We start from the raw sequence: 13,092 nt of genomic DNA, 5'->3' as shown, positions 1-13,092 counted from the left end.
GTACTTTGGATCAGTCATCTAGATCTGTACCTACGTTTATAAGATGAGAAATATGTGCTACTGTGTATGTTCGTTGTTCATCTCACGTACAGGAAGTGGAATCTTTTGTTATCCCCTCTGTCTTGTCGATGGTTTAAGATAAAAGGCATTTCCTCTATTTTTTTTTTTTGCCTTTGGTACTGATTCTATTCCAGTACTATGGTCTTCAGTATGAGTGATGCCCTGATGACCATCGGTGCAAAAAGAACGACTACACGAGTTCAGGAGCCAAAATTAATTCGTTTGAATGTCGAGGGTTCAGAACGTTTCGATAATTTTTTTTAATGGTTTTCGGTAATTTTTCTACGGTGAATTTTTGAAGAGGAAGTGATTTAGAATATTTCGGATACGAGTATTTTTCCAATAACGAACTTTGGCGAAAGCGGTTAAGTTGGACAGTTCAGACCCATTCGAATTGATGACCCATCCTTCATCTGTAGAGAGTAGAGCTAGTGCTGTGGTAAGTTTTGATAACATGCATTAACATATTTTTGGCATCGGGGGTTTTCTTCGGAGATTTTTCGTTGAAAATATACTCAAGAGTGCTTTCCTTTCAACAGGGTTCAATTTCCTTTACTTTTACTTTGTTACATCTGAGTTAAATCGTTCAAAAACAAGGTTTCGCATTGAACTCATGAGTATATGGATCGGAAGTCGGGAAATGACGTAATATGAAATATTTCAAAGAAATTAAGTTAGGTATTATGAAAAAACACTCGAGATGTTGGTGATTTTTGAAGAGAGCATGGTCTGAAGACTCGTGACTAAAATTTCCTGAACTTAAATTCATTTTTAGCAATTTTTTCATCCAAAAAAAAAACGACTTTCGGAGATTCTGATTTTTTTTCAAATGTAGCTCTACGCTACAGCAGTATCGTAAAATATGCCCAATTGCTCATCTAATTTAACCTTTTTTTCGAAGTTGAAAAAAATCAGTAGGTACTTACGTTAATTGGGAATTTGCACGGAGTACTTATAAATTTTGTAACATTCCTACCAAGCTAACTTTTTGGGACAGTAAAATTCAAGATTCAAGTATTTGAATGATTGCTTCTGCTTACTCCATATTTGCATTATTGTAATAGCCATAAAAATGAATGATTCATCATTACTCCACTGAGAATTGTAATCATTATAGGGTATCTCTAGTCATTCTCATTTGCTATCAAGTGTTTAAATAAATAGTTTTCTCGAGCCTAAAGATCTGATACTTGATAGCCTATCGATAATTTCGGTACTTCTGTTTGATTTTTTGGCAAAGTACCCAACTATTATCAGTTTTTCTCTCAGATAGCTGTAAGTACCTTATTGATGAAGAAATAGAACAGAAGGAACATAAAATAGGCACTGCCCACTGTGATGTTTGAACTTCGACCTAGGCATTAACTAAAAATATGAAGGAAAAATATGTACGACTTTTATCATTTTTCCTCGATAAGATTATTTTTTTAAATCCAAAAAATCTGGTACATCTCGACAGATTGTTTGTGATGTGCGTGCATTTTGAGTATAGACACTGGACCTGCGTATAAGACAACCAACTCGCAGCCATCTTGGCAAAATAACCTGAGTAACGCCAATTTATCCCGCTGGGTGCTCTTGGCAGCGCTGTACTTCAATTTTACAGGCAACCGGGCAACAGGGAAAAGGGAGGGTTGTGTAGCTCGCGAGGTACTCCTGACTGCGCGCGCAGCCGGGAGTTCCTTCCGGACTACACAACCCTCCCTTTTCCCTGTTGCCTGCAAAATTGAAGTACAGCGCTGCCAAGAGCACCCAGCGGGATAAATGGCGTTACTCAACTTTTCTTTACCGTTTCCATTCCCCTCGGCCTACAGTTGGTTGTCTTATTCTGCAGGTCCAGTGTCTATAATTTTGAGCAACGATATCTGTATCATAAGTTCATCTTGCTTCGACAGATTAAAATCAAGTATTTTATGGTGATTTTTAAATTCATAGGTAAAACATTAACGAAACATCACAAAATTTGACCAAAATATTGCAAAAATCCATACTAAATTAGGTACCAAAAAAACGGTCGAAAGTCACGAAAATCTATAATAAAATTATAATTATCAAAATAAAACATAATTTTGTAAAAATTATATGAATGACGGGATGAAAATTTATTTAAATTCTATGGCAACAGTTGGAAATGAATGACAGTTGATGTAATATTGCAGAGGTCGAGAAAAATTCCGCAAAAAATGTAAGTACATTAAATGATGGAAAAATTATTGAAAATTGAGAAAAAAACATCAAAGGTATCAACTTCCAATGAAATCTTTCAGAAATACACGTGCATGAGAAATATGTAGTTAGTGTTTAATAAAATTTCTTAATATGTATTTTGCATTTTTATGACACCTAAAAATATTCGACTCCAATTTCGTAATGTTTCTCAACATTCAAATATTTTCAGCTATAATCAAAACATTTCGAGTAATTTTCAGGCAATGTTCGCAAAATTTTGCCAATACACGGTAAAAGTTTATGAAAAAAGTTCCGGCTGAATGCAGCCTCAAAATTTTAAAAAATCGATAATTATTCCACGAATGATCCGGCATTTTCATCATTTCCAATAATCGGGGGCCCGCATAAGGACCACCTGCACCCCCTGTCGATCCTCCGTGCAACTGTGATAAATAATGTATACACGAGAGTACGCACAATGATAAGACGTTTATTACATAACGAACATACATGAACTAAGCAACAATGTATCATTACATCGAGTACAGTGCAATACATATGGACAGGGGGAAAAGGGTGGTAAACGTAGATAAATTCGTAGGTAAATGGAGCAGTACCGCTACAAATCTTCCCCCCCTTTGAAAAAAAAATCATCACCGAATTAAAAATAGACAAAAACATGAGATCGATAATTAAAAATATAAGTAAAATTGCCAGTAGATTGAAAAATAGGATTTTTTTTTTTTTTTTTCTAAAACATTTTAAAATTTTTTTATCGCTTTTCAACTAAAAAAGTATAAATTACATAATAATATTTAAAAGTTAAAATCTTAAACTAATGGTAACTTATCACACATTAAAAAAATACAATTTTTTTTTCAAAATTTTTTCGTTTTTTTTTTTTTCCACATTTTTCAAAATTAGGACCAATATACACGTAAATTAAAAATTAAAAAAGGTATACTACAGAACATAGTCCGCGAATCGGGCTGGTTTTTTTATCACTCTGCCCCTTGAAGTAACGGTGCTCGGAAGATCAAATGAGACTCTTCTTTGGGTAGAGGATGAAGGTGTTTGGGCAGGCGGTGGCGGAGGGACGATATCAGGCTCTTGAGGCAAAATGGTTGCATAATGATGGGATTTTTTCTTGAGAATTGGCGTAATTTTTTTTTCATTTTCTGCCTCTTCATCTGATAGGACATAAGCAGGCTTCAGTCTGTCAATAGAAACAGCATCCTCCTTTCCGTTGATGTCAATAAGAAAATATTTCTTTTTTCGACGGAGGACTGTGAAAGGTCCATCATATGGAGCCTCCAGAGGAGCTCGGACGCGGTCCACTCTAACGTAGACCTTTTTGCACTTCCCCAGGTCCTCACTTACGAATATTTTGCGATTTTGAAACTGCTTCGAGGCTGCAGGGCTGATTTTGCGAATGGAATCTCTCAACTTTTGTACATATTCGTAATTGTTGCTAATCGCCACCGGACCTGGGGAAATAAATTCGCCTGGGAGTACCAAAGGCCTACCAAATGCCATCTCCGCGCAGCTCACGCCTGTATCGTCCCTAGGGGCTGCTCGGAGACCGAGTAGGACCATAGGCAGTCCAGTTAGCCAGTTTTTACTGCCTAGAGCTCGAAGTGCCTCCTTCAGCCTCCGGTGGATTCGTTCCACCATGCCATTAGCCTTGGGGTTATAGGCTGTGGTCGAAATTTGATCGGACCCCAAAAATTTACATAATTCGCTCATCAGATCAGAAAGAAACTGCCTGCCTCGATCAGTAGTGATCCGCAATGGCACACCATACCTCGAGATCCAATTTTCAACAAACGCAGTAGCAACAGTAATGGCGTCCATACTTTGGATAGGTATTACCTCAATCCATTTGGTACTACGGTCGATCATAGTAAGTAAGTATCGATGATAACGCCATTCTGAGAGCACAACAATATCTAGGTGAACATGTTCAAATCGACTGCTCGGGGGAAATTTGCCAAATTCGGAGACTGTGTGGCGATGAGTTTTTACCCTTTGGCACTGGTGGCAAGTTTTCACCCATAACTTGACATCACGATTCATGCCAGGCCAATAGTAACGAATAGAAATTTTTCGAAGGGTGGCTCTCCTACCAGAATGGTCCAGATCGTGCAATTTGGCAAAAATTTCGCGACGCATCTTTTTTGGAACAATAGGCCTGCAGTGTCCGAGGTATTCGCTACATAAAAGGGTTGAACTCGAGTCTTCGACAAAAATTTCCTTCAAAACGTGTTGCCGGTAACCCTTTTGGCGCATATTTTTCACCTCGTCATCTGCCTGCTGGAAATTGGCCAATTTGGCTGGCAGGGAGATGGCTGAGAGTTCGCAGAGCTCAGGTTCAGGCCTACTGAGCGCATCAGCGACGACGTTATCAATGCCACTGGTATGAATAATATCCGTGCTATATTGCGAAATAAATTCAGCCCAACGTGACCTACGTTCGATTTTGATAGGTTTTTTTGTAGTGAAGAGATGGCATAGAGGTCTATGGTCTGTTACAATGGTGAAATGACGACCTTCGATCAAATTGGAGAAATGGTCAACTGCTGCATAAATTGCATACATTTCTCTATCATAAGTGCTCCAACGCTGCTGACTCTCATCTAGTTTCGCCGAAAAATAACCAAGAGGCTGTCGTTCGCCCTTCAAAATTTGCTCAAGGACTCCACCTACTGCAATGCCAGAAGCGTCAGTGCTCAACGAAAGTTCTGCATCATTGCAGGGAAAATGCAGTAAGGTAAAATTAACGAAAATTTCCTTGAGTCGCTCGAAATCTGCTTCTAGCTGAGGGGACCATTTCACAGGTGTTTGGTCGTTCTTTTTGGTGTGGCCCTTCAGTATGTCGTTGAACGGAGCTAAATGCTGAGCAGCATTTTTGCAAAATCGCCGGTAAAAGCCCAATATGCCAATGACGCGCCTCAGCCCAGTAATTGTTCGGGGCTTTTTCAACTGTTTAATGAACTGGACTCGCTCTTCGGTAGGTTGAAAAACACCATTTCCAATCAGGTGACCCAAGAAGTTGACCTGTTCGCAAAAAAACTTGCACTTTTTGTGGTTGATGGTCAAGCCAAACTTATTCAGGCGCTCGAAAAGGATGCGCAAATGTTGTTGGTGTTCGGCCTCGGAAGAAGAAAAAATAAGGATATCGTCCATATAGCAGAAGACGAAATCGAGACCAGAGAGAACAGAATTAATGAAACGCTGAAATGTAGCTGGAGCGTTTTTCAAGCCGAATGGCATTTGTTTATACTCGAACAGGCCGAAGGGTGTGATGACAGCTGTCTTTTTCACGTGCTTGTGGTAAATGGGTATATTGTAGAATGCTCGGACCAAATCAACACATGAAAAGACAGTTTTTCCGGACAACCGATTCGTAACATCACGTAAGTCAGGCAGTGGGTACCTATCTGGAACTGTTCTCTCATTTAATCGGCGATAGTCACCAGCAATACGAATTGCCTTCTTTTTGATAACCACAAGGGGTGAGGCCCAATCACTTGAGGACGGAGAGCAAGTGCCATTCTCCACCATTTTATCAAATTCTTGCCGGACCTCGGCCTCGATGTCAGGCCGCAGACGCCGCACTTTGTCATGCACTGGAGGACCATTGGTATAAATGTAATGGACAACATCGTGACTGGGTTTCTCGTGATATGTAGGTGGTCTCAGGAGTGCTGGGAATTCGTTGAGTAGCTCCTGGACACGCGGATCGTCATCTGCTGTGTGTACAAGATTGATTGAAGAGGAAGTAGAAAATCGTTTTGCACAAATTGCACTACACAGCGTCGAACCATCATAAATGCGTTGCTTGTTGAGATCGATAAGAAGGTGATAGTGGTCCAAAAAATCGGCACCGAGTATAGGTACATCCACGTCGGCAACCACCGCATTCCAGAGAAATTTTTTTGGCAAACCTATGTCGATTTGCAGTGCCGATAACCCATAGGTTTGGATGGGAGTGTTGTTGGCGGCTCGTAGGGTATAATCGGCAGGTACCACTGTTTTTGCATATTTTTTTGGTATCACGGTGACATCGGAGCCTGAATCGACTAAAAAATACAGGTGAGTATTACGATCGTATATAAATAGTCGCGACGATCGAGGCACCTTCGCTGTCCGGCTCGTCACCCCGGCAGCAGGGTCTATTCGTTTTTTTCATACTGGTATTTACAACGAGGTGCGCACTTTTGCGCCCCTTCACCAAACGTGGTATGATACCAACAAATTCCATCAATCATCTCTGGACCAGAAGAGCGATTTCGCGATGCTGACCTGCCCCTATCATACGAACGGGCACGCGGACGATGAGGTGTGGGGCTGCGGCTGTGAGAACGATTACGTTCACGATGACGCGAGCGGCTATCACGCGTTTCTTTTGCAATTTCATTCACTTGCGCCTGCAAGTTTTGTAGCATAGATAACAGCAACTCGTTCGTAGCATTAGAAGCTGTCGTATTGGCGGGGGGAGGGGCGGCACTCGATGCTTGTTGCGTAGCAAGTACGTTCGCAGATTGAACCGAGGCAGTGGAAAACCCGTTGGATTCGTATGTCTCGAATAAACGATCGGCGAGCTTGGCTTGCTCGTCAATACCTGCCTCACTTACAGCCAAAAACTCGCGAGTACGTTTTGGCAACTTTTTTAACCAAATACTCTTCAATAAGTCTTTATCGAAATTCTCACCTGCCAAGGTACGAAGCTTGCCAAGGACGATACTCGGTTTTAGACCTTCTTCGACGTGTGTATCTTGTAAAAGTTTCGAGATTTCTTGAGACCTGGATTGACCATAGACGGAAGTTAACTTATCACGAGCTGAAGAGAACTTTTTTTTATCAGTTTTACTGCTGATCACATCGCAGATGTAGGAAAGTTGGTCTGACTCGAGGTGCTGGAGCAGGTTCGAAAATTTTGCTGCTTCATCTTCGATCTCGTTTGCGGTGAAAATATGCTCAACCGCTGCGAACCACGTTTTAGGGTCACTGGGGGTAAAACTAGGCAAGGTAAATCGAACCACTTTCGGAACTACGATCGCTTGAGCTTCACCAGTCATTTTGGAAAAAAATATTCTCGAAAATTACACGAAAAAAAAAAAAAAAATCACTGTCACGGTCGCCACTTGTGATAAATAATGTATACACGAGAGTACGCACAATGATAAGACGTTTATTACATAACGAACATACATGAACTAAGCAACAATGTATCATTACATCGAGTACAGTGCAATACATATGGACAGGGGGAAAAGGGTGGTAAACGTAGATAAATTCGTAGGTAAATGGAGCAGTACCGCTACACAACTTTTTTCTTAAAGGAGGAGTCCTAAGGAACATTTCTAGCACTTGTCCTGAAAAAACAGTGACCCTACTTACAAAATGGCGGCCATTTTGATTGACAGGTCAGCTGAAATCGTAGATTTTGCGTTCCAACATAGGACTTGCATGAAACTTTTTAAACCGTACAAACGTAGATCGAAAGATCAGGCAAAAATTTATCACCTGTCAAAATTTCAAGTGCTAAAGTGCCTTATTCGATTTTTGGTGAATTTTTGAAAATCAATAATTTTGTCTAAAAATGAGGGGAAAAATCAAAATTTTACTAAATTGACCAAGAAAGCTGAAATTTGGGATGTGCCCTATTTTCGACATGCCAAATTGATTGGAAACTGTTTCAACCCGTTTTGAGAAGTTCTGGAGCCTCCAGCAGATTTTTGAAACTCGAAATTCCCACAAAATTTCATCAAACGGAGCTGAGATGGAGAGCCGAAATTTACTAACTTATTTTAATACACTACGAAGTCAACTGCAGGTAGGTTTCAAGTCGGTTTGGTGTCTCCAGCGAATTTTGGAAAATTATTGGAGTCTCCACCAGATTTTTGAAATTTGAAAATCCCACAAATTTTATGAAATAGAGTTGGCAAAGCTGAAATTTACTTCGCAAACTCATTTCAATACGACATGAAGTCGACTACATGGTGGTTTCAAATGACTTTGAAGCTTCTAGCTACTTTTTAAATTTCAATTTTCCGAAAAACACCACACAACCTTTCAAAAAGTCGCTGGAGGCTCCAAAACGACTTGAAATCCACCAGCAGTCCACTTCGTAGCGTATTGAAATTATTTAGTTTGCAAAATGAATTTCGGCTCTCCATCTCCACTTAATCTAATTTTGGGAAATTTAAAGTTTCAAAAATCTACTGGAGGTTCCAGTAATTTTCAAAAATTCGCTAGTGGCTCCAAAACGACTTGAAATCCATCTACAGTTGGCTTCGTAGCGTATTGAAATTAGTTTGCAGAGTAAATTTCGGCTTTCCAACTCCATTTTATTAAATGTTGTGGGAATTTCAAGTTTCAAAAAACTGGTGGAGACTCCAGTAATTTTTAAAAAGTCGCTGGAGGCTCCGAAATGACTTGAACGAACCTGAAGTCGTCTTCAGAGGGTGTCAAACTTGGAGTGCGGAGTAAATTTCGGCTTTCCATCTCCATTTGATGAAATTTTGGTGAAATTTCAAGTTACAAAAATCTACTGGAGGCGCCAGTAATTTCCAAAAAGTCGCTGAAGGCTCCAAAACGACTTGAAATCCATCTGCAGTTGACTTCGTAGCGTATTAAAATTAGTTTGCAGAGTAAATTTCGACTTTCCATATCCGTTTGATGAAATTTTGTGGGAATTTCGAGTTTCAAAAATCTGCTGGAGGCTCCAGAACTGCTCAAAACGGGTTGAAACAGTTTCCAATCGATTTGGCATGTCGAAAATAGGGTACATCCCAAATTTCAGCTTTCTTGGTCAATTTGGTAAAATTTTGATTTGTCCCCTCATTTTTGGCCTAAATTTGATTTTCAAAAATTCACCAAAAATCGAAAAAGGCACTTTCGCACTTGGTTCGACTGACCTGTAATTCAAAATGGCCGCCATTTTGTAAGTAGGGCCATTTTTTTTAGAACACGGGCTAGAAATGTTTCTTAGAACTCCTCCTTTAAAAAAAATTGTCCCGGAGGATCGGCAGGGGGTGCAGGTGATCCTTATGCGCCCCCCGGCTCGGCTACAAAGGGGTGTTCGCAGTTGAGAATTCGCAAAATTAGGAGTTTTTTTCAATTTTCAAAATTTTGGTTTCAGCATTTTCAAGACACAAGTACTCTGGACTCTCGTTGAACGATTTCTCATCAATTTTATGGCATTATTGTGACATTAAAAATATTTTTATCGTTGAAAAATGCTATTGGTAAGAAATCATAATTTTTACGATTCTTCAAATTGCTAAGAAGAATTCATCAGCCTAGCCAATCGAAACGAATCATGCCTTTTTGTTATTTGATTACAAGCAAGCGATAATCAAAGATCATTAGATTTATGCAGACATTTTAGTTTTTATCAAAAGAAAACAATTAGAAGCAAAATTGTACCTACTCTATTCATGACCTATTGACAAAACAAATAGAAAAGAAAGCGAATGACTATTGACTAGTGCCAAAAATATATTTGCTAGCAATATAATATTGTATACCAATCCGCATACTTGTTTGTAATAAATAGGTAGGCATTTGCATTTGAAACCGAATCAGCTCACGATACCTATCCTAAGTATTTGTACTCATATTTAACTTCATTAATTTCATTTTAATCGTTTTATGTAATTTCAGGATGCACGAGTGAATTTTAACAATATGGCCAACAAATTGCCAATGCCACTTTTTGTGTTGGCATTTTTGCAATTTGCTCATTGCATTTCTGGTAAGTTGCTGATTTGCTTAATTTTCATGGTTCAACAAAAGTAGATATTTTTGGAGAAATTGGCTGAAAGCTGCATTAGGTACATCGGCATATACTCATTACTATTTGCAATATTTCATCTCGCAGGTGTGAAAATTTTCCCCAATGTTACCGAGTTAGTCATTGGAAAGAATGAAACTTTGTCGTTGAACTGTTCGAATAACAAGCCAATAATATGGTCTTATCAAAGAGGGGTAAGTCTAATATGTACTTTGTCTGATGAAATGACTTTCCAAGTTTCAATTAACGTTTTACTATAATATTTGTACATTTTTTTGCTGATATAGGAATTAGGTAGGAGGTACGGAAGTTTTACTTCGTTTTCCTCGGAGAAAATAGTGATGCAGTACAGATCAGTTTCTTATAGTTATGAAGACGAGGAGGTAAGCAGATTTGAGTAAATTTTGAATTCCCATTTTTATTTCGATTCTTTTTTTAAAACGTATTTAGGTACCTTACCTATAGCTTTAATATTTTCCATAAGTCGACTTTTCATTTTTTCCACCACCCAGATCACCGATTACGAAAACAAAACAATCAATTCCTGGACGGAGAATGGCACTTATTTCAATACACTTACCATTAATCCAGGCTTACATTTAGAAACAGGAAATTACATTTGTCAGGAAGAAAAAAATGCTTTCAACGTTGCTCATACATACGTATATGTTTATGGTACATACAAAATAATTTTGAATCTGAAAATTTAATAACTAAGTATAATTTTTAATATTTTTCCTCTTATATGTATTAATCAACGTCACATTTTCCAGATGAAAAGAAGGTACTTGATCCAAGCGATACTATAACGCATGCTTATATGTTCGAAACAGCTGTAATACCCTGTAAACCATGTTCGCCGAATATCAGTGTTTCATTGACGAGAAATTATATAGATGTGGTAAGTAGATCTATAGGATCTACTGGAGTGTAAAAAATTAATTTTACTATCTCAAGCAGTTTCTACAGTAGATAATCTCGCTCCATGCATTTGAAATCACCACATAAATGAATTAATTAAAACGAAATATTTTTTAGGTACCGATCGAAAAATATGATCCAAAAATTGGATACGTGATTTCTACTTATCCAATTATCGATCTTTATACGTATTTTTCTTGCACAAATTCAAAAACTGGATTGCAACAAATATACACACTAATGATGCACCGTAAGTTAATATGTTACCTACATAATTTTTAAATACACGATATTCAATCTAGGTACAGAGACTACAAGGTGTTCGGAGAATGGACGACGGTATCTCATACTTGAATGTAACCGATTAGCCTCAGAACTACTTGGCAATATTTTCATGGAAAAAATAAGAACGCCTGTGCATATGTACAATGTAAAAAAATTACAATTTTTGGATTTGCGAAAATTCGTTAAAAATCCAAAAATTAATTTGGACAGCTGAAATTAAGTATGATTATGGGGGCTTCAGACCATAAAAATCGCATTCTCGTTCAAATCAGATGCGAACAACTCGAAATGGTTTCCTACTTTTAGAATCGAGCAAATGATAGATTTTTTTTTTTACAGCTCCACAAAATGATTTCTCTGATCCTTACATTGAAGTAACCGCTTCTCATTACAAGCATGTTGCATTCGAAAATCAACCCGTCGTGTTGAACTGTTCGGTAGTCGCTTCCTCAGATGTAGGGATACAGTCGCTGGAATGGCGATTCCCTCAAAATGTCTCAAAGGTAAGCTCTTATTATACCGTTTGTAAATATAGGCTACTTTTTACTTTAAATTCACTTAAATACCTGCGTATAATTAGGCACCAAAGAATTTACAATTTTTCATTGTTTTACGATGTTTTCATACGTCCAGAAGATGGTTATAGGAAGCATCACGGGAATAACTCACAAAGAATTCGACACGTATTTTCGAATTCTTGCCATACCAAATTTGTCAGAATACGATGAAGGAAATTACAGTTGTATAGTAAATGATGGAAATTTCAAAACCAAAGTGCGCACGCATTTCTTAAGTCTCGCAGGTTAGTATGATCACGATGTTTGTAATAATTATGCACTAGGTAAAAGACAGCTATGCAGTTGTAAGCAACATTTTGTTCTTTTCCAGATTCGCATAAAGTGTTCTTAAACATCACAGTGCCAGAAGAATCTCGTGTAGTGACTGGATTAGCAGGAAAATCCGCCGAATTTATAGCCACTATACGATCTTCTCCCAAACACAAAATTATCTGGTAAGATTCGCGATGATTAACAATTACCTACATAATGTTAATTATCATGATTCATAGCCCGACGACGTATGACAATAAGAATAGTTGCACCCCCTCCCACCGACCAACTGGAGCAACTTTTCTCTAAAAGGAGCATTCTAAGGAAGATTTTAAAGCAAACTTTCCGGGAAGAAAGTTGGTCCTAAAATGACCATTTTTTGGGCTCCAGGGGTCCCCAAAGTTGTAAATAAAAATAATTTTAGGAACCACTGAGTATTATTTTCAAAAACTTTTTTAGCATAAAATGTCTGTTTGAACTCCATAAACGTTATGCGAGGAGATTTTTTTATTTTCGCCCCTTGGGGGCAGAAATGGGAGGGTTTCAAATTTTTGAAAATTTTTGGAATCACCATTTTGGACCTATCCCTTCGAACCCCGCTAAAAAGCTTTTCAAAGTTTATTAGTATCTTAAAGACCTCCATCCTACCAAATTTTGAGCTCAATAAAAATTTTCGCTGGTACTCAAAAATCCAATTTTCCAATTTTTCGTAATTTCGATATTTTGGGAACCCCTGGAAAACTAGAAACCTGTAATTTGCGCCAAACGTAACGTTTTGAAGTATATATTCAATAACCTGGATGAAAAAGTTTAATTAAGCTCCCTGTATATTTGTAATTTTGAACACTTTTTTTCAGAGCCCCCCACTTTGGGCACCCCTGAAAAAGGCAAATATGCATATTTTTTCAAATGAATTGAAGAATTTACATTTGAAACGCACTAGCAAGAGCTGGATAATTTTTCACTAGATTTTACCAGTAATTTTCAAAATTGAGCTATTTTGGGCCAAATTCTGAGATTTTACTT

The 13,092-nt window shown here is 38.2% G+C and overlaps 1 protein-coding gene across 2 annotated transcripts in view; it reads left to right on the top strand.

The window, feature by feature from the left end:
* Positions 1-128: 128 nt before the first annotated feature.
* LOC135840531 (vascular endothelial growth factor receptor 1-like) overlaps positions 129-13,092 on the top strand; it is a 36,274-nt gene continuing 23,310 nt past the window's right edge. The window contains exons 1-8 of one of the 2 annotated variants that reach the window (XM_065357128.1): positions 129-499; positions 9,377-9,482; positions 9,901-9,991; positions 10,118-10,224; positions 10,318-10,413; positions 10,543-10,705; positions 10,804-10,931; positions 11,069-11,201. In XM_065357128.1, the coding sequence (XP_065213200.1) occupies positions 9,474-9,482; positions 9,901-9,991; positions 10,118-10,224; positions 10,318-10,413; positions 10,543-10,705; positions 10,804-10,931; positions 11,069-11,201 (727 nt within the window). In that variant the 5' untranslated portion in view covers positions 129-499; positions 9,377-9,473. The remainder of the gene's footprint in view (positions 500-9,376; positions 9,483-9,900; positions 9,992-10,117; positions 10,225-10,317; positions 10,414-10,542; positions 10,706-10,803; positions 10,932-11,068; positions 11,202-13,092) is intronic. The other variant, XM_065357127.1, reaches the window with a different exon arrangement.

Source organism: Planococcus citri, chromosome 3 (assembly GCF_950023065.1).
Source record: "Planococcus citri chromosome 3, ihPlaCitr1.1, whole genome shotgun sequence".
Lineage (NCBI taxonomy): Eukaryota > Metazoa > Arthropoda > Insecta > Hemiptera > Pseudococcidae > Planococcus > Planococcus citri.
The sequence above is the reverse complement of the archived record's forward strand: the minus strand, read 5'-3'. Positions and strand labels throughout refer to the sequence as shown.